Source organism: Pelodiscus sinensis, chromosome 9 (assembly GCF_052426305.1).
Source record: "Pelodiscus sinensis isolate ZL-2025 chromosome 9, ASM5242630v1, whole genome shotgun sequence".
Taxonomy (NCBI): Eukaryota; Metazoa; Chordata; order Testudines; family Trionychidae; genus Pelodiscus; species Pelodiscus sinensis.
The window spans coordinates 35530424-35550972 of record NC_143060.1 but is presented as its reverse complement, the minus strand read 5'-3'; the positions used below and the strand labels follow the sequence as shown (position 1 = coordinate 35550972).

Below are 20549 nucleotides of genomic sequence, written 5' to 3'. Positions count from 1 at the left end.
GTGGCCCAATCCTCCAATTTGTCTAAGTCACACTGCACCCTCTCTCTGCCCTCAGGCATATCTACCTCTCCCTCTAGCTTAGTATCATCCGCAAACTTGCTGAGGGTGCAATCAATCCCCTCATCCAGATCATTAAAGATATTGAACAAAACTGGTCCTAGAACCGAACCTTGGGGCACTCCGCTAGAAACCAACTGCCATCCTGACATCGAGCCGTTGATCACTACCTGCTGGGCCCGGCCTTATAGCCATCTTTCTATCCATCTTACTGTCCATTTGTCCAATCCACATTCCCTTAACTTGCTGGCAAGAATATTGTGGGAGACCGTATCAAAAGCCTTGCTAAAGTCAAGGTATATCATATCCACTGACTCTCCCACGTCCACAGAGCCAGTTACCTCATCATAGAAGCTAATCAAATTGGTCAGGCACGACTTTCCCTTTGTGAATCCATGCTGACTATTCCTAATCACTTTCCTCTCTTCCAAGTGCCTCAAAATGGATTCCTTAAGGAGCCCTTCCATGATTTTTCCAGGAACTGAGGTAAGACTGACCGGCCTATAGTTCCCTGGATCATCCTCCTTCCAATTTTGAAGATGGGCACTACATTTGCCCTTTTCCAATCATCCGGGATTTCTCCCAATCTCCATGACTTTTTAAAGATAATGGCCAAAGGCTCCTCAATGGCATTTGCCAACTCCATTAAGTACTCTCAGATGCATTAAGTCCGGACTCATGGATTTGCATACGTTTAGCTTTTCTAAATAGTTCCTAACCTGTTCTTTACCCACCAAGGGCTGTCCATCTTCATCCCATCTTGTGTCTCTTAGCGCATTAGTCCAAGAGCCCACCTTGTCCGTGAATACAGAGGCAAAGAAAGCATTGAATACTTCAGCTTTCCCCACGTCATCTGTCACTAGGTTATCTCTTTCATTCAGTAGGGGCTGCACACCCTCTCTGATCACCTTCTTCTTATTATCATGTCTGTAGAAACCTTTGTTATCCTTCACATCCTTAGCCAGTCACAATTCCATCTGCGCTTTCGCCTTCCTGATAACCCCCTGACATTCTCGAGCTATACATTTATACCCCTCCCTGTTCATTTGTCCAAGTTTCCACTTTTTGTAAGCTTCCTTTTTATGCTTAAGTTCACCAAGGATTTCCCCCATAAGCCAATCCGGTCTCCTACCATGTATGCCTCTCTTGCTACGCATCGGGATGGTTTCTTTCTGTGCCTTCAATAAGGCTTCTTTAAAATACTGCCAGCTGTCCTGGACTCCTTTCCCCTTCATGTTAGCATCCCAAGGGATTCTGCCCATCAGATCTCTGAGGGAGTCAAAATCTGCTTTTTTGAAGTCCAAGGTGTGAATTTTACTAGTCTCTTTTCTTCCTTTAGTCAGGATCCTGAAATCTACCATCTCATGATCACTGCTTCCCAGGTTGTCACCCACCTCTACTTCCCCTATTAGTTCCTCCCTGTTTGCGAGCAGAAGGTCAAGCTGTGCTTGGCCCCTGGTCTGATCCTTCAGCACCTGTGTCAAGAAGTTATCCTCAACATTCTCCAAAAACTTCCTGGATTGCCTGTGTACTGCCATATTGGTTTCCCAACAGATGTCAGGGTGATTAAAGTCCCCCACGAGAACCAGGACCTGCAATCTGGAGCTTCTCTCAGTTGTACGAAGAAAGCCTCATTTACCTCATCCACCTGATTCGGTGGCCTGTAGCACACACCAACCATAACATCACTGCTGTTGTTTGCTCCTTTAAATGTAACCCATAGACTCAACAGGTTTTTCTCCCTCTTTATACTGGAGTTCAGAGCAATCATAGTGCTCTTTTACATATAGTGCAACTCCTCCTTTCTTCCCCTGCCTGTTCTTCCTGAACACTCTATACCCTTTCATGACAGCACTCTAGTCATGCGAGTCATCCCACCTAGTCTCCGTGATCCCAATTAAATCATATTTCTTGGACTGGGCCAGGGCCTCCAGTTCTTCCTGTTTGTTGCCCGGGCTTCTTGCATTAGTGTACAAATACTCAGATAGCCCTATCTTCTTGATTCGAATCAGGGGTCCGCATTTCTTTCCGGTATCCAACTTTCCCTCAGGGTTGTGCTTACCGTCCCCCGACGAACCTAGTTTAAAGCCCTCCTCACTAGGTTTGAAAGCCTGCCCTCAAAGATGCTCCTTCCTCTCTTCGTTAGGTGGATCCCGTCTCTTCCTAACAATCCTTGTGCCCAGAACAGAGTCCCATGGTTGAAGAAACCAAAGCCCTCTGCGACACCACCTGCGCAACCACACATTGACTTCCTCAATTCGACGATCCCTGCCCAGTCCTTTCCCTTCAACAGGGAGGATGGACGAGAACACCGCTTGCGCTCCGAATTCTTGGATCCGTCTTCCCAGTGCTACATAATCTGCAGTAACCCGCTCAAGGTCGTTCTTGGCCATATCATTAGTTCCCACGTGGAGAAGCAGGAAGGGGTAGCGATCCGAAGGTTCTTCTTCGAGTAGTGTCCCCGTGGGTGCTCCACTGTAGGTGAAGGGTCGCCCTGAGCCTCAGATCGGAGCTTTCTATAGCAGTTTCCCCTGTTGAGTCACGCATGCCCAGGAGGCGTCTCGAGCCCTTGCCGCCTCCTGAGGAGTGTGACTCATCCCCCTCCCTTTCAGTTCCTCTTCAACCGCCCTCGCCTGTGGACGGAGCAAACAGGAGCTCCCTGTCAGACTCTCTGACTACCTTTTTTCTCCCTAGTTTAGTTATAGTTCTTTCCCCTCATATCCAAGTTACCTTCCCTGTTTCTTTTTAAAAGAAGAAAAAGAATTTTTAGTAATAAGGGAAATACACTTACCCAACCCCCCCCTCCCCCCTCGGGGGGGCTTGAATCACCTCAGACCGGGTCTCAGAGATACCGGAGTTTTCACAGCTCTTTAACACAGAGAAGAAAGAACAGATTTAAAAAAAAAAAAAAAAAGAAAGAAACCAACACGGACTGACGACAACAGCAGGAACACTAAAATAAATACAAAAAAAAAAAAAAAAAAAAGCTTAAAGAGGAGAGAACCGGACATGTCCGCCTCCTCAGGCTTTAAGAAGTGCGACCAATGCCGGGACCCTATGCCGGCTTCGGATGGTCATTCAAAATGCATTCGCTGTTTGGGGGAATCTCACTCTCCCCACAGCTGCACTCATTGTAATTCCCTCACGGCGAGAGCCAGGAAAGACCGTGAGCTCCGCCTAAGAATGATCCTATTCGAAAAAGCCTTGCAGCCCGCAGAACAGCCGGGAACGCGCCAAGAGCCTCCCCCTCTCTCCAGAACCGAGCTGAGGGGTAGAGCCTCACCATCCCGCTCCTTATCAGCCTCCTCCTCTCCTAAACATGGAGTAGAGGCACACCAGACCGGGAGGACGCCCGCCACAAAGGCTTCGGGGCGATCCTCCCACTCCGCGCCGGCATCGGGGCACGCCACTGCTGAGCGGCCCCGGGAGCGTTCAAAACAGCCGGCACGGCAAGAAAAGCCGGCGCCGAAGCAAACCGCGGTGCCGCTTCAAACAGCGGCACCGCTTTCAACTGCACAGTCTTCCGTGGCGCCGAAAGCCACAGCGATCCTTAAAGCTACGGTGCCGACTAAAACCACGGCACCGCAGCAGAGTGACCCACAGCCCAAACGCCCGGCACCACCTCCAGATAAGCAGCAGGATGCTGCACTAACGCTGCCAGGGCAAACTGACAGGCAGCCAGACGACACTGCTATGGAGCAGAGCCAGCAAGAAGCTCTCTCACACAGCAGTCTTTCTGCTCAGTGTCTGCCTTCCACATCCTACTCACCTGGGAAGTCCCTATCACGGCTATCCCCTCCCAGGTCTACACCAATCTTATCCGGCCGAGACGCTCCCCTTCTTGAGGATGATCACCACACATCTTATTCCTCGAGGCACCCATCACCTAGGCAATCTCGCTTTTATGACTACGGAGCCCCACCACAACAGAACCCATGGCACCCGTACTGGCCTTACCCACCCCCACCTTATCCGCAATGGGGACCCTGGGAACACTGGGAATCACATGGACAATGCTCCCCAATTCACTCCACTCCATCCCGGAGAAGCTTATCTCGGCCGCAGTCCCTACCTCCAGCAACTCTTTCGGATGAGGAGGTGGACCGAATCTCTGACAATGAATCAGACACTCACTCAATAAACGTCACACATTCTGATGCTCCCGATATACAATCAGATGAAGCCGTAGTTCCATCAGATTCTGCACCAATTGACGACCTAAAACAATTCCAAGATCTATTCAAGAGGGTTGCAATAAGCCAGAATGTTTCCCTGCAGGAGGTCCAGAGGAAACAATACCAACTGCTAAAGAATCTCCATCCCACATTACATAGCAAGATTGCCCTCCCTATAGACGAGGCAATAATGGAGACCTCGGAAGACCTCTGGAAAACACCTGCATCCATTCAACCAACGAATAAAAGGATCGATAGGAAGTACTTTGTCCCATCAAAAGACAACGACTTTCTTTTCACACACCCACAACCCAACTCGTTAGTAGTGGATTCAGCGCAACAACGTGCAAAGATCCCACAATACAAGTTGGGCAACGCAGACAAGGACCACAAAAAGCTGGACTCCTTTGGCAAGAAGGTATACTCCTCTTCCACCTTACAACTCAGAATATCGAACTACTCTGCTCTTTTAGCAAATCATGACTTTGACAATTACTCAAAACTGGGAGAGCTGATACCACATCTCCCCGAGTCTAAAAGATCCATCCTGAAAACAATAGTTCATGAGGGCCATATGATCGCCCGCACTGCTCTTCAAACCGCAATGGATGTTGCTGACACCGCAGCCCGAATTACAGCTACAGCGGTAGTCATGCGTAGAACCTCTTGGCTCCAGTCATCAGGAGTTCCCCGCGATCTCCAGCCTAAAGTAGAGGATCTGCCATTCGACAAGCACAAACTATTTGCAGCCACTACGGATGAAATACTCCATAACAGCAAAAATTCCAAGTCTACACTCCGCACGTTGGGCATGTGCACGCAGCCCTATAGACGCGGACGATACACCCCATATAACTCATACAACCGATACCGATATGGGCAATATAATAGATCACAGAGGCCCTATGAAGACACTAGACCAAGGCAACGAGGTCCCAGAAGACGCCACAACCAGGCCCGCCCACCAACTACCCAACCATCTAAACAGCAAATTTGAAGATTTGGTCGAGGGCCTGCGACACCCTGCTTACGATCTAGCACTACCCCAACATGGCCATCTGTTCACCCATCGTTTGCGCCCATTCCTTCCTCAATGGGAGTCCATAACATCGGACCGCTGGGTTTTGGAAATCATTCGAGTGGGCTACACCATCCCTTTCACCTCTATCCCCCCTACCCTTCCCCCTATCCCGTCCCTCTTCAGGGACCACTCTCACGAGACCCTTCTGAAACAAGAAATTGATCGACTCCTCCTCATCGGAGCAGTAGAAAGGGTACCCCGAGAGTTCCACGGGAGAGGGTTTTACTCGAGCTATTTCTTAACCGAAAAACGAACAGGGGGCTGGAGACCTATATTGGACCTCCGCAAACTGAACAAATTTCTCAAGAAACAACATTTCAAGATGGTCACACTCTCCACAATCATTCCTGCGCTAGATCAAGGGGACTGGTTTGCAGCCCTCGACCTCCAAGATGCCTATTTCCATATAACCATCCACCCCTCCCACAGACGTTACCTGCGCTTCATGTTGGGACCAGACCACTTCCAGTACAGGGTTCTCCCCTTCGGCCTCTCATCAGCCCCGAGAGTATTTTCGAAGGTACTGGCTGTCGCGACGGCATATCTCAGACGACAAAACGTCATCATATTTCCCTATCTAGACGACTGCCTCCTAAAGGGATCCTCGTACGCCGAAACAGCCTCTATGATACAGACGACCACGACCCTCCTCAGTCGTCTAGGCCTTCTAATCAACCAAGACAAGTCAACGCTGTATCCAGTTCAAGACATAGAGTTCATTGGTGCACGCCTGGACTCAGTGACAGCCCGGGCATACCTACCTCAACAACGTTTTGCAACTATGCAAGAAATTATAAATGGGATGCTTACAGTTCCTACCACCACAGTACTTACATGCCTCAGACTAATGGGCCACATGGCTTCCACCACCTATGTAGTCCACCATGCTCGCCTGCACTTTCGATGTCTTCAACTCTGGATGGCAACTGTTTATATCCCATCATGGCACCCTCGAAACAAAACGGTTACTATCCCACCAGACGTGCTGGGATCCTTACGATGGTGGACAGTGCCAAGCAATCTCTTGACAGGGGTTCCGTTCCAACAAACCGAACCCACTATCCAAATCACCACAGATGCTTCCCTGCTAGGCTGGGGGGCACATATGAACGGCCACGAAGTTCAAGGCAGATGGTCCCCAAACGAGACACACTTACATATCAATCTCCTCGAGTTAAGGGCAGTAAGGAATGCCTGTGCACACTTTGCCTCCTCCATCGCCAATCACACAGTCCGCATCCTAACAGACAACATCTGCACAATGTTCTACATAAACAGGCAGGGTGGAGCCCGCTCCCGCTCTTTATGCGCGGAGGCTATTCGCCTGTGGAACTCGTGCATCCGCAACCAAGTCACCCTCATAGCGTCCTACTTGCCCGGGGTGAACAACATCAAAGCGGATTCACTCAGCCGAAACTTCGCTTTGAACCACGAATGGGAGTTACATACGGAGGTGGCGAACTCAATTTTCCACCAGTGGGGATGGCCATCGATAGACCTCTTTGCTTCTACCCAGAACACCAAATGTCCCCAATTCTGCTCACGTGCGGGACTTGGCAAACACTCTCTGGGAGATGCCTTCCTGATCAATTGGACAGCCTCCCTACACTACGCCTTTCCTCCCATACCGCTCATCCCCAGAGTCCTGCGCAAGATCCTGAGGGACAAAGCCCTAGTCATCCTGATTGCGCCATCATGGCCTCGACAAACCTGGTACCCATACCTTCACAGGCTAGCGGTCCAGCCCCCCTACCCGCTACCGTACCGGATAGACCTACTATCTCAGAACAACGGCAAGATACTGCACCCACAACTCAATACCCTGCATCTTCAGGCTTGGCTTCTCTCTGGTTCTCAGAGGTAGAAGATCGCTGCTCCCAGCAAGTAAAGGACATCCTCCTCCAGAGCAGGAGACAGTCTACTCGGAAAACTTACCAACAGAAATGGGCACGTTTCTGTCACTGGTGTCAGCGAGTCAAAATGGAGCCCCGTGCCTCACCATTAGATACCATTCTAGATTACATTCTGGACCTTAAAGCATCAGAACTCTCTGTCTCTTCCCTAAGAGTACACCTCTCTGCAATAGCAGCATTTCATACACCAGTAGATGGATTCTCCGTTTTCAACCACCCTATTACAAAAAGATTCCTCAAGGGACTCCAGAATGTATACCCACCACATAGGACTCCACCCCCCTTGTGGGACCTAAATCTTGTTTTGAACTACCTCACCAGACCTCCCTTTGAGCCACTGACAACAGTGCCACTTCCTTTCCTTTTTATGAAGGTCTGTTTCCTCCTAGCCATCACCTCAGTCAGGAGGGTGAGCGAACTTGGAGCGTTAATGTCAGAACCTCCTTACACAATTTTCACAAAGGATAGGGTCATACTTAGACCCCACCCCACGTTTTTGCCAAAGGTCGGTACAGAATTCCATATTAACGAACCAATCGTATTACCTACCTTTTTCCCAAAACCGCACTCGTCGCAGACAGATGCCACTCTGCACACCCTGGACATCCGGAGGGCTCTGGCCTTCTTCCTAGAAAGAACAAAACCATTCCGTAAATCTGAAAGACTTTTTATCTCCATCGCTGAACGATCCAAAGGCACACCGATATCATCTCAACGAATCTCAAAATGGATATCTACATGCATAATTAAGTGCCACTCACTGGGCAATAGACCGCTGATATGCCCACCAAGAGCACACTCTACTCGAGCCACGGCTGCCTCCACAGCCTTTCTGAGCAATGTCCCCCTAAGAGACATTTACCGGGCAGCAACATGGTCTTCAGATCATACCTTTGCTAAACATTACGCCATTCTTCCACAACTTAAGAGTGACTCAGCAGTTGCCACGGCAGTGCTCTCCACCACTGCCAAACACTGACTCCGGCTCCCTCCAACCATATACTGGATACTGCTTTGTAGTCACCTACAGTGGAGCACCCACGGGGACACTACTCGAAGAAGAAAAGGGAGTTACTCACCTTGTGCAGTAACGACTGTTCTTCGAGATGTGTGTCCCCGTGGGTGCTCCACGACCCTCCCTACCTCCCCTCTGCTCGGAGTCGAAATTACTCGGGCGGAGACGAGGAACTGAAAGGGAGGGGGATGAGTCACACTCCTCAGGAGGCGGCAAGGGCTCGAGACGCCTCCTGGGCATGCGTGACTCAACAGGGGAAACTGCTATAGAAAGCTCCGATCTGAGGCTCAGGGCGACCCTTCACCTACAGTGGAGCACCCACGGGGACACACATCTCGAAGAACAGTCGTTACTGCACAAGGTGAGTAACTCCCTTTTTGGCCAGTTTGGTAAGCCTCTCAGTCACATCCTGAATGCAAGCTCCCGGTAAGCAGCACACGTCTCGAGATTCCAGGTCTGGTCGGCAGATGGATGGCTCAGTCCCTCTTAGGAGGGAGTCCCCGACCACCACCACCTGTCATTTTCCTTTGGGGGAGGTGGCCGTGGAAACCCCCTCCCTAGGACTACACATCCCATGCCTTCCAGTAGATGGTGTTCCCTTCCAGTTTCATTGTGAGGTCCCGTCCAAACCATTCAACACTGCCAAGCCTGTGGAGAGAGCCTGAAAGCGATTGCTTACCTCTATAGCACTGGGGGATTCCCGTTCTGGCCTTTTTCCCCTTCTAGAAGTTACATGGTGCCAGTTCTCTTCCTGGTCCCATACTGCCCTCTCTGGCTCTTCCACCTGCCATACTTGAAGGATTAAACTCTGCCTTCCATCGAGGAAGTCTTCGTCCTCTCTGATCGAGCACAGGGTCAACACTTGGGCCTCCAGCCCTCTAATTTTTTCTTCCAAAATGGCGACCAGCTTGCACTTCATGCAGATGAAATCCGTTCTTTCTTCCAGGAGGAAGACAAAGATGGCACACTCCGTGCAGGTAACCTATCACCATCCATAGCTGCTGTCCTGGAGAAGGGATTAAAAAAGAAGGCAAGAGAACCTCACCCACTTCCCTCTCCCCTTCCAAAGTCTCTCTCTAAACTCCCTGTTAGCACTCACCTATTCGAAATCTCCTTGATCGCTTGCCCACTGCCTTATAAAGCCCTGGAGTCCCTCCCCCTAGCAAGGCTCAGCCAATCAGCAGAGGCTTCTAGAATTCAAACTTTAATTAGAAGCCAACTGTTTATACCTGCCAATCACAGCTCACGCTCCATGAAGGGGAGGGGGAGGAGCAAAGGGGAAGTGGAGAAAAAAAATGCCTCACTCACAAATACAGGGGAAAAAGCCAACAAAAGAAAAAAGAACACACACCAACCCTCACTCACAAAGGGTATGTCTACACTACCCTCCTAGTTCGATCTAGGAGGGTAATGTAGACATACCGCACTTGCAAATGAAACCCGGGATTTGAATTTCCTGGGCTTCATTTGCATAAACTGGGCGCCGCCATTTTTAAATCCCTGCTCGTTCGAACCCCGTGCCGCACGGCTACACACAGCACGAACTAGGTAGTTCGGACTAGGCTTCCTAGTCCAAACTACCGTTACTCCTCATTCCACGAGGAGTAACGGTAGTTCGGACTAGGAAGCCTAGTCCGAACTACCTAGTTCGTGCCGCCGCGCGGCACGGGGTTCAAACGAGCAGGGATTTAAAAATGGCGGCGCCCAGTTTATGCAAATGAAGCTCGGGAAATTCAAATCCCGGGCTTCATTTGCAAGTGCGGTATGCCTACATTACCCCGCTAGTTCGAACTAGCGGGGTAGTGTAGACATACCAAAACACAGGCTAAACACACAGTACGAAAGCCCCGGAGACAACACACACTTCCCTCAAAAGTCCTGGATCTGCTTCTCCTCTACCTGGAGAACTCCTACTCTAAAGCCTCGCTCACAGACACAGAGGGAGGAAAAAAAACACACACACCAACCCTCACTCACAAACACAAGCTAAGCACACAGTTAGAAAGCCCCAAAGACAACACACACTTCCCTCAAAAGTCCTGGATCTGCTTCTCCTTTACCTGGAAAACTCCTTCTCTAAACTCCCTATTAGCACTCACCTGTTTACAAGCTCCTTGGTCGCTTGCCCACTGCCTTCTAAAGTCCGATTTAAAGCTCCTAATTCGAATTAGCTGGTAAACCTCATTGGAGGAGGAATACCAGCTAATTCGAGTTAGGGCTTTAAATCGGAATCCCTTTTCACTGCCACCTGTAGACACAGGCAGTTATTCTGGGCTAGTGAATTTCTAAAATGGTGACCGGCCGGGAATATGCAAATCAAGCGCAGGATATTTAAATCCTGGGCATGATTTGCAACTTTGGTATGCTTTATTTGCCTCCCTACTTCGAAGTAGGGGGCAAGTGTAGACATACCCTTAGAGTTTATTACAATATGCTAGTTTGTCTTAAAATTAACAGTTTTAATCAAGTTTATTATGTAATCTTTACTTTTCAGTTTAGCTTTCAAGAAAGAACACATAGAAATCTTCCACAAGAGTTGAAAAACATTGAGGTACCTCCAAGTTCAGAAATAATCTCAGGTTCCTCTCAATTTATTGGAAAGGGGAATTTTTTTATTTGCAACAAAGAAAGGAAAAAAGAAATTGATGTCAGGTAATAAAAATAATGCATGTATTCTGTTGTAGATTTGGCCTCTCAAGGTACTGAGTACTGTACCACTCTATCTTAGACTATAGGCCAGTGGTTCTAAAACTTTTTGGCCTGTGGTGCACTCTGCTCAATGCAAAGATTGCCACAGACCACTAGTCAACACCCATAACCAAATGGGTGCAGGAGCAGGCTGAGTTGGGAGAGGTCTGGGCAGGAGGAAGGGTGGAGGTGCGGGGTTTGGGCATAAGGGCAATTGGGAAGGGACACTTACCTGACTCCATGCCCCTTGCCACTCTCAGACACCACTCCCTGCTGCTTCCATTGGCTAGGTTTCCAGTCAATGGGAGCAGCAGGGAAGGCCTCCAGGCAAGCAGTTTCCTGCACTGCCATTCCCCCAGCCAGGGGGAGGAGGAGTGGCAGGGCACTTTGCCGCTTCCTGCCCCCACAAGCTGGATCCAGCACATGAGGCTCAGGACTCCTCCCCACGGCATGGAAGCTGACACTGGTGCTCCAAACACGTGTGTGGGAGTGCAGGGCTGGAGCACCGGCACAGGCTCCCTGCTGCGGCGGGTGGGGAGAAGCTCTGACCACTAGTGATCCATGGATCATACTTTGAGAACCATTGTCAAAGGCCCTGTCTCCTACCATGGGGAGTGTGAGCTCACATGCATCCAAGCCACCCCAGAGCATGGGGAGGCTAGGCAGCGTGTAGCTCCAGCCTCCCTGGACCTGGAGCACATGGAGGGCAGAGGTCTTGTGGCCTGAGCCTCCATGGCCTCAGAGCATAGCGAGGGTGGGTGCTAGGGGAATCAACAGTCCGCCCCCAGAACACTTACAGTAGGCATTCTGTGGGCGGGATCAGGCTGGCAGTTTAGGAAGGCTATGCCTTCCCTCCCCGCACCATACTGGCTGCCCATGCAGTTGATGATTAACTGTTCTGTTCACTCTCTCTGGGGCATCTTGCATTGGCTATCATTGGAAGACAGAATACTGGGCTAGATGGACCTTTGGTCTGACCCAATATTGCCGTTCTTATGTTCTTCTTTCTAACTTAAATATTTCAAAAGGGTTACAAGTTTTAATTTTATTGGTTGTAATTAGCTTTTCATGCAAAGACATAGATTTTAAAATTATTTTGCAGACACAGATCTTTCCTGGGTATATTATAAATAATATTCGAATTTCATGATTTTTAGTATACAGTATTGTACACAAGTTAATCATTTTGTTTGCTTCATTTTCCTTAGATATCTTTCAGATGATGAAACTAATGATGTTAAGCCTTTCCTTGGAATATTTGATGGCATTTTCTAAGACATAAACAAGATATGCTGTAAGTGCTGAAACATATTACATGCTCCTTACCAGAATGAAAACTTTAAATATAGTTAGAGGATTTTTTTAAATAGCCATCTTTGCTACACAGACTAGATAGTAACAAGTCGCTAGCTAATTTATTTACAGTATCTCAAGTCTGTTTTATCTTTTTAAAAGTTATACAAATCTTTGTTTATCTATCTTGCTGTTCTTAAGACTTGAGTGATAAAATATCTGACAGTTTCTCGTTAAAAGAGTTTTTGTGTTACGCATTTTTTTAATAAATTATATGTAATTTTACTGTAAGAACAAAGATACTGTTTGTAACATGCATCTGCTCACAAAACACATTTACAAGTAACTGAAATATTGTTCATTAACACATTTCTTATTGTTTATTTTTATGATGTCTGTTAGGTATCCCATTTAGACTGAATTTTTCATAATACTAATATTTTGTGAAACAATTTTAGCTTTACAAATAAAACTAAATAGACTAAGTTATTTAATTTATTGTATATTCTGTATTTCTTTATAATGTGCTATAAACCTGTACAGTATTTGTCAAAATTAAAATGTTGTATAGCATTTTCCATGCTAAATGTATCTTAGAATGCACCACATGACACTTTTAAAATATGTCCACAAAGGATATACAAAATTGGAATTAGGTGTTGACATTGCTACTTAAACTTATAAAATGTGCATTTCTGCTTTTACATCTAATTTGTACACATTTATCTTGGATGTAAGCATCCTGTTAAAACACTAGTGTTTGAACATTAGTCTTCCAAAATAAATAGTTATGTAAATAAATAATATTACATAAAAGCCTATATTAAGAAAATGTCAACATTGCACTGTTAAAAGACTCAAAAGGAAGAAATACCATTGTTTTGATTTTGTATTTTTGATTTTCTTATCCTTCATAATATTTAGTATAGAAAGTATTAGGAAGGATAAGTCAAAACAGACCATGAATTGGAAAACACAATCAAGGCAAGCGAACAGAAGGTACACAATTGAAAATCAGAATGCAAAAACACATTTTGACAGGCTAAAGATTTGATCCTGTATTATGTTGAGAATTCTGAATTGACAATTTCATTGAGAGCTGATGGTGCGTAGTACCTGACCAAGCTAACAGTATATTTTCTAATTTTTCTCCTCCAGTAATTTATCTTTCCCTTGCTGTTGGCTATTTGGGCCAAATTTGCACTTTGAATGTGCTATTTCCATTCATTTGTCTTCAATGGAGCCTACATTTTAGTTTTTTTTATGGGTTTGAAAGTACTCTAAATTAGTATTGTCAATTTAGATTTATTGAGTAATGCATGTTCTTAGTTTTGATTATATGTGCAACTATACATTCTGATAGTGTACTTTTAAAAATCAACATTTTATGAAATTATGATAACTTTCCTTATTAGGAGACAATCAGCAAGCAGTAAGGGAAGACAAAAGAGCTAAAAACATCTTTACATGATAAATCTACACTGACCGTGCCAATTCAAGGTACTTTCCAACCTACCAAATATGAGAAAAAGATCTTAGACCATACAGGAAACATAGTAGTCCTGTCCTACAGAAGGAGATGATATAGGCTAATATGAAGAGCTCTTTGTGAGCTCTGGGTGATGCATGACAAGGGCTAGACTATTTTTCCTTTGCAAAATTAGGTAAGGCTTTCTATGCCCCAAAATTGAATACAGCCTGAACCCTTTAACCTCACCTACATTTCCTAGTTATATATTCTGAATATTATCTTGTAGATACTGTCTTTAACGTTATTCTATTTTCCCCTTTAATTCAAGCTTACCGAAAGGTAGGAAGTTAGTAATTGTTACTGGAGCTTTTACAACTTCAAACTTGTTAATTTTCTATAACCAAATTTCATATTTCTCCTGCTAGGTTTTCCTCAAGTATGAATTTTTCATTTATCATACGCTATTTATTAATACTCTATCCTCTATGCTTTAGGGGATATCATCAGTTTGTAATTCATGGTCATATTTTTTATATAAAAGGCTTTAATTTCCATTTTAGACTATTGTCAGAACAAATGGTAATAAACTCATTTTACTACCTTCAAGACTTTTGTGATTATTTTTCACCTTATTTATTAGATCACTTTCTGATTTTCTTTCCTTTCATAACAAATCAATCTTATAATGACTTAGAAAATAACAAACCTGTGCTATTTTTGATAACAGTAACAACAGGTTCAGAAAGAGCAACACAAATTATTAGGGATTTGGAACAGGTTCCATGAAGAGAGATTAAAAAGACTGGGACTTTTCACCTTAGAAAAGAGGAGACTACAGGGGAATATGATAGAGGTCTAGAAAAAATGAATAAGGAAAGATTATTTACTTGTTCCCATAACATAAGAACTAAGGGTCACCAAATGAAATTAATAGGTAGCAGGTTTAAAAGAAAAGGAAGTTTTTCTTTACATAGCACATGGTCAGCTTGTGGAACTCCTTGCCAGAGGAGGTTGTGAAGACCAGGACTTTTAACAGGGTTCAAGAAAGAATTAGATACATTCAGGAAGGAGGTTAGGTTTATCAGTGACTATTAGCCAGGATTTATAGGAATGATGTCCCTTGCTTCTGACAGATGCTGAGAATAGGTGACGGGATAGGATTGCTTGATGATTCCCTTTTCTGTTCCCTCCCTCTGGGGCATCTGGCTTTGGCCACTGATGGAAGACCGGATACTGGGCTAAATGGACCTTTGGTCTGACCCAGTATGGTCGTTATTACATTCTTATATTCTAATATTTCACAGATCTCAAAAAATATGAATGGTTTTTATACTGAAGTGTCCTTTTGATAATGCTGAATATAGGGTAAAAAATAGAAAAGCTTGCTGTGTTTCATTAGATTGTTTCATTTGACACTTTTACTTCATTATTCATTTTGCTTCTGTCACTCTTAAAAGTGTAATTTCCTTTCAGAAAAAGAGTTTAGAAATATTAATACATGTTGAAATGTTCTGAAGTCTCAAGAAAAGGAAACTTTTTTTTAATATGCTGACATCCATTTTCTAATCGTTCAGCTTTCTGATTTATAAATAGTTGCAATGCCTGATCAAGATCAAAGGTGATACTATAGGATTAGTAGGTCTTCTCATCAGCATTTAGTTCACACTAGCATTCAATAACTCAATTGTAAAGCAAATAAAGGTAAAATGAATGGATCTCCACTATCAGCAATACTTAGTCACATCTGAGTAAAATTTATCTTACAGTGTACATATCAAATGTGTGCTGGTAGTCATTAAAAACACTGGACTGCTTATAGTAAATATGCAAATCTTCTTCAAGAACTATGTGACATTTAAGACTTCCTTGGCCAATATAAGTAGTGGCATAAGTGCTGGAAACATACTAAATGATGCAATGGAACTGCTCAGAGATCTGAGCTAACTTTTCAGGAAATTTGCTATTTTGTTTTCATGAGCTTGTAACTTGCATAATATGGCCTCTTCTTTTTAGGTCACTGAGTACCATGCTAAATGTACTGCATTTGTTGTATCTTTGTTAAAACGAATAATTATGGTTCCAAGTCTCATTCTGTCCTCACATACACATCATGTAATTCTATTTAAGTAACCAACACAGAAACCACCATGTCAATTCAATAGAAATCTTTTGTAGAGTTCTTTGGTCTTAATTATTGCTGTATCTAGAACTAAGGCAGGAGTGTAGATAAATGCTAAATATATATTTTTTCATACTGCAACAGGGCAAGCATCTGTTTAATTTGAAAAATCACTAATATCATCAACCTCCAATTACATAGTGCCTTTCATCCTAAAGCTCTATTCACACCATTCTCTTTAAAATTCTCACCCCTACTTGTGTACAGCTGCCATTCCTAGAGTATAATACGAGTAGCTGTTTAACAGAACAAAGTAATTCTATATAATATTTTGGGATACTAACTGAAAAATAATCTCATTTTTATACTGAATGTGGATTTTAGATAGATCTTGTATTGAAATTAAGCAAGGATATAGGGATTAGCACTCTTACTTACAAGTACACTGTCATGTTAGTGATAGAAATGTAGCCGTGTTAGTCTGGTCTAGCTGAAACAAAAAACAGGACTATGTAGCACTTTAAAGACTAACAAGATGGTTTATTAGGTGATGAGCTTTCGTGGGACAGACCCACTTCCTCAGATCAAATAGTGGAAGAAAATTGGCATGACCATATATACCAAAGGGATACAATCAAAAAAATGAACACATATGAAAAGAACAAATCAAATTTCAGAACAGAAAGGGGATGGAGGGGGGGATGTAAATGTCTGTGAGCTAATGATATTAGAGGTGATAATTGGGGAAGCTATCTTTGTAATGGGTAAGGTAATTAGTGTTTTTGTTAAGACCTAGGTGTAAAGTGTCAAATTTAAGCATGAATGACAGTTCAGAGGATTCTCTTTCAAGTCTGGTGTTAAAATGTCTTTGAAGCAGGATGCAGGTAATCAAGTCGTTGAAACAATGCCCTTTCTGGTTGAAATGACAAGAAACTGCCACAAAGTTTTTGTTTTTTCTTTGTTTTTCACAAAGAAAAAACAGTTTCCTACTATCTGATGGGTGTTATGGCATTGATTCAGCAAAGTCTTGATTAAAACCCCAGCTGCTTTTGCGGAAAAACTTGCCAGCTGTCTACACTGGCCACTTGAATTTCTGCAAGAACACTGACTTCCTACTGTCTGAAATCAGTGCTTCTTGTGGAAATACTATGCTGCTCCTGTTTGGGCAAAAGTCCCTTTTGCAAGGCTTTTGCACAAAAGGGCCAGTGTAGACAGCTCAGATTTGTTTTGCGCAAAAAAGCCCCGATCGCAAAAATGGCCATTGGGGCTTTTTTGTGCAAAAGCGCGTCTAGATTGGCACGGACGCTTTTCCGCAAAAAGTGCTTTTGCAGAAAAGTGTCCGTGCCAAACTAGACACTCTTTTCCGCAAATGCTTTTAACGGGTAACTTTTCCGTTTAAAGCATTTGCGGAAAATCATGCCAGTGTAGCCATAGCCTTGGGGAAGTAGGAAAATATCCCAGTTTTGTAGATGTTAACAGGATGGCTTGCCTTGTGGGCTAGAAAGCCTACTGTATACCAGCCTGATTACAGTCTTAGCTCCACTTGGGGGATTCAGACTGCAGTAGAGAGAAGAGTCACGCTTTTAAGTGATAGCAAAACTCAGGCAGGGAAAGAGACTGCAGGACGCAAGATCAGAGCAGTAAGGAAAGTGTTCCAGGTAGGTAGTCCTGGAGGGACACTAAGCGTGGAAGAGATGAAGAAACCAAGAGGGGAACTTAAGAAGCTGGGTAAGAAGTGGCCCAGAAAAACAGGCTAGGAATAGTTCTTGTGATGTTAGAAGGATTTTGTTTATTTTAATGATATTTTGGGACTTTAAATTTGGACAGTCATGACTCCAGAAGACCATGACCAAGAGAAATTACTGGAGCAACTGTTGGCAAGGGGCAATAGAGAAATGAGCAAGCTGTAACATCACTCCTGGCTACAAGGAGACCCATAGCAGTAGGTAATCTCTGTTACACAGATAAAGAGCTGAGGCAAAGGTGAATTAAGTAATCTACCCAGTTTCACACTGAGAGCCTGTGCAGAGTTGGCAAGAGAACCCACTTCTCCATCTCAGTCCCATGCTTTAAGTATCCTAACCTTCCTATGAAGAGACTGGCCCAAAGCAGGGCTGCCATTTAAAGAGGGATAGGGAAGACTGCAGCTCCCTCTTAAGTTTCCTACCATAGCAGGACACAGTCTCCTGCCTCCCCTCTAGCCAGGAGGGAGAGCAGTGCAGGCAGTGTTCTTTGTTTACTCATCTTCCATACCCCTTGGATCACAGGAGTAAAAGGAATGCAGGCTCATCAAGCAAAACAGAAAAACCAAACAATGCAACTCCTTGGCCCAAGTCTGAAATCAGGAGCAGCTGGGTTGAAATCAGAGCTCCTAAGTAGGGTGTTAGCGAGTAGTTGACTACTCAACTACCCGATAAGCACAAGCTTATCAGGTAGTTAAGTGGAATTCTTGACTACTCGCTTCCTCCTTCCACCCTGCTTGCTGTCTCTGTATGAGACAGCAAGGGGGGGTAATAGGAGCTGGGGTAACAGGAGCCAAGCCGGTTCCCCCCAGCACCATCTCCACAGTGCCATCTGCCTCTTTGAGGCAGCAGGGGATGGTGGAGGAAGGCTAGGGGAGGCTGCTTTGGTAGCAACCCCTGTCCATGGGGGTTCCAGAGGGGAGCAGCCCCTGTTCTTGAGCCTGGGGCTGGCCGCATGTAGGGGTTACTCTGGCAGCAGCTCCTGTCCATGGACAGCCCTAGCCACTGCGAACAGGGACTGCTGGAATCGGCATGAGCTAGGACTGAGCGGTCCCAGCTTGCGCTGGTCCAGGATGCTGCATCTCAGACCCAGTTCAACAGCCCAAGGAGCAGAAACAATGCAGAGGCAAAAAGCCTGCCAAAAAGCAAGTGTCATACTTGCTTTGGGAGATGCTGGCACTGAAGCAGCAGTCTCCCGCATAGTTGGTGCCAAGAGCAGCGGCAGCACCATGCCTAAGCAATTATGATGCTCCGGGCATCTCCAGAGCTGCTAGCACAGCTAGCAAAGCAGGACGCAGAAAACCCCACTCTGAGGCGTCAGACTTTAAGTTGCTTGCCTTATCAGCTGTGACAACATCCAGCACTGATTCGACCTTGCTGACGCAGCATGAGAGTATGCCACCTACCATATCACCCAGCACTGACACCTCCACCACAGAGGCGCCTAGTGCGTCTCTAGTACACTCAGCACCGAGGCATAATCCAATGCCTCAAATAGCACCAGTACTTCCTGTTACGGCACCGTCAACGCCAGCTCAGCAATATACGCAGCATAGAGACTTATTATTCTCTTTCACGTTCAATTCACCATTTCTTGGTCCTGATCATACTCCTGCCATGTTAACATCACGAACGACATTAGATTTTCATCCAAATCTGAAGATGATCTTTATGTGGGGTTCTCTCCAGAAAACTCCCCACACACAGATCAATCTATTTACGCTTTCAGGTCATGCACTAATTATGGGAACATGCATAATATGGCATGATATGGCAATCCCTGGGTACCTCCACCTATACCATACCCGCATTGGCAATATCTGAACAACTGGCAACCTTGCCAAAAACACCATGGCTGGAAATGACATCAAGTACAATATTTCCCTTCACCATACTCCCCACCTACGAAGCAAGCACAGCAAGAGGACCCACCCAGCCAAGTTGCAGACGTACCCTTGGAGTCAAATGAACCCGCTTCAGCAGAGGATGTGGCTGTGCCTCCACCTTCAGCAACCTCAGACGACTTTGCACATTTACAAGACCTTTTTAAAGATTGAATTAAACATCCTTTCCCAGGAGGTCACCAAAAACCAACATGAATTAACGGACATATTGCACTCAGTAACACCCTCTAAAATAGCACTACCAGTTAGTCCAGCAATAATGGAACTAGCAAAGATGGTATGGCAAACCTCGGCATCAACCACTTCTACCTCCAAGAGAGCAGACAAGTACTACATTCTGCCCAAAGGCTCTGAGTTTCTTTTCACACACCCAGGGTATGTCTACACTACCCTCCTAGTTCGAACTAGGAGGGTAATGTAGGCATACCGCACTTGCTAATGAAGCCCGGGATTTGAATTTCCCGGGCTTCATTAGCATAAGCGGGGAGCCGCCATTTTTAAATCTCCGCTGCTTCGAACCCCGTGTAGCGCGGCTACACGGGGCTCGAACTAGGTAGTTCGGACTAGGGTGCCTATTCCGAACTACCGGTACTCCTCGTTTCACCGGTACTCCCCGATCCCCTGCCTAGGGCACCCCCCACCTCTCCTACTGTTTCCTTCTCCCTGCCTTCCCACTCAGGTTTTAAACTCACCGCGCTTGACAGGGCGGCAGGGTGACGTTGCTGCATCCCTGCCGCCTCTTTCCAAGGGGCCCTAAGCCCTGCCAGTTTTGACTGCACAACTTCGCATGTGTGGCAAACCCGACACCACTCCCATTCCCCATACTGCCAAAGTGGTGCTCCTTCAAGTGCGGGGATTCGCGCCCCCCACACCACAGCCCTTTGAAACATTAGGGTGTGCCTGTGCACACCCAGCACACCCCGTGTGCACACCTATGGTCACTTAATGTGGAGCACCCACTGGGACACCTCTCTCTCAAAGAGAAGGTTACTCACCTTCACAGTAACTGAGGTTCTTAACATGAGTGTCCCTGTGGGTGCTCCACAACTTTACCTTTCCTTCCTTCTACTTCAGAATTCTGGCCTCCTCAC

At 45.6% G+C, this 20549-nt stretch overlaps 1 protein-coding gene across 4 annotated transcripts in view; it reads left to right on the top strand.

Annotated features, from left to right (window-relative positions):
* HFM1 (helicase for meiosis 1) overlaps positions 1–14299 on the top strand; it is a 170998-nt gene extending 156699 nt beyond the window's left edge. For all 4 annotated transcript variants that reach the window (XM_089780526.1, XM_075936496.2, XM_075936502.2 and 1 more), the window contains 2 exons: positions 10736–10893; positions 12138–14299. In XM_089780526.1, the coding sequence (XP_089636652.1) occupies positions 10736–10893; positions 12138–12204 (225 nt within the window). In that variant the 3' untranslated portion in view covers positions 12205–14299. The remainder of the gene's footprint in view (positions 1–10735; positions 10894–12137) is intronic.
* Positions 14300–20549: the final 6250 nt, after the last annotated feature.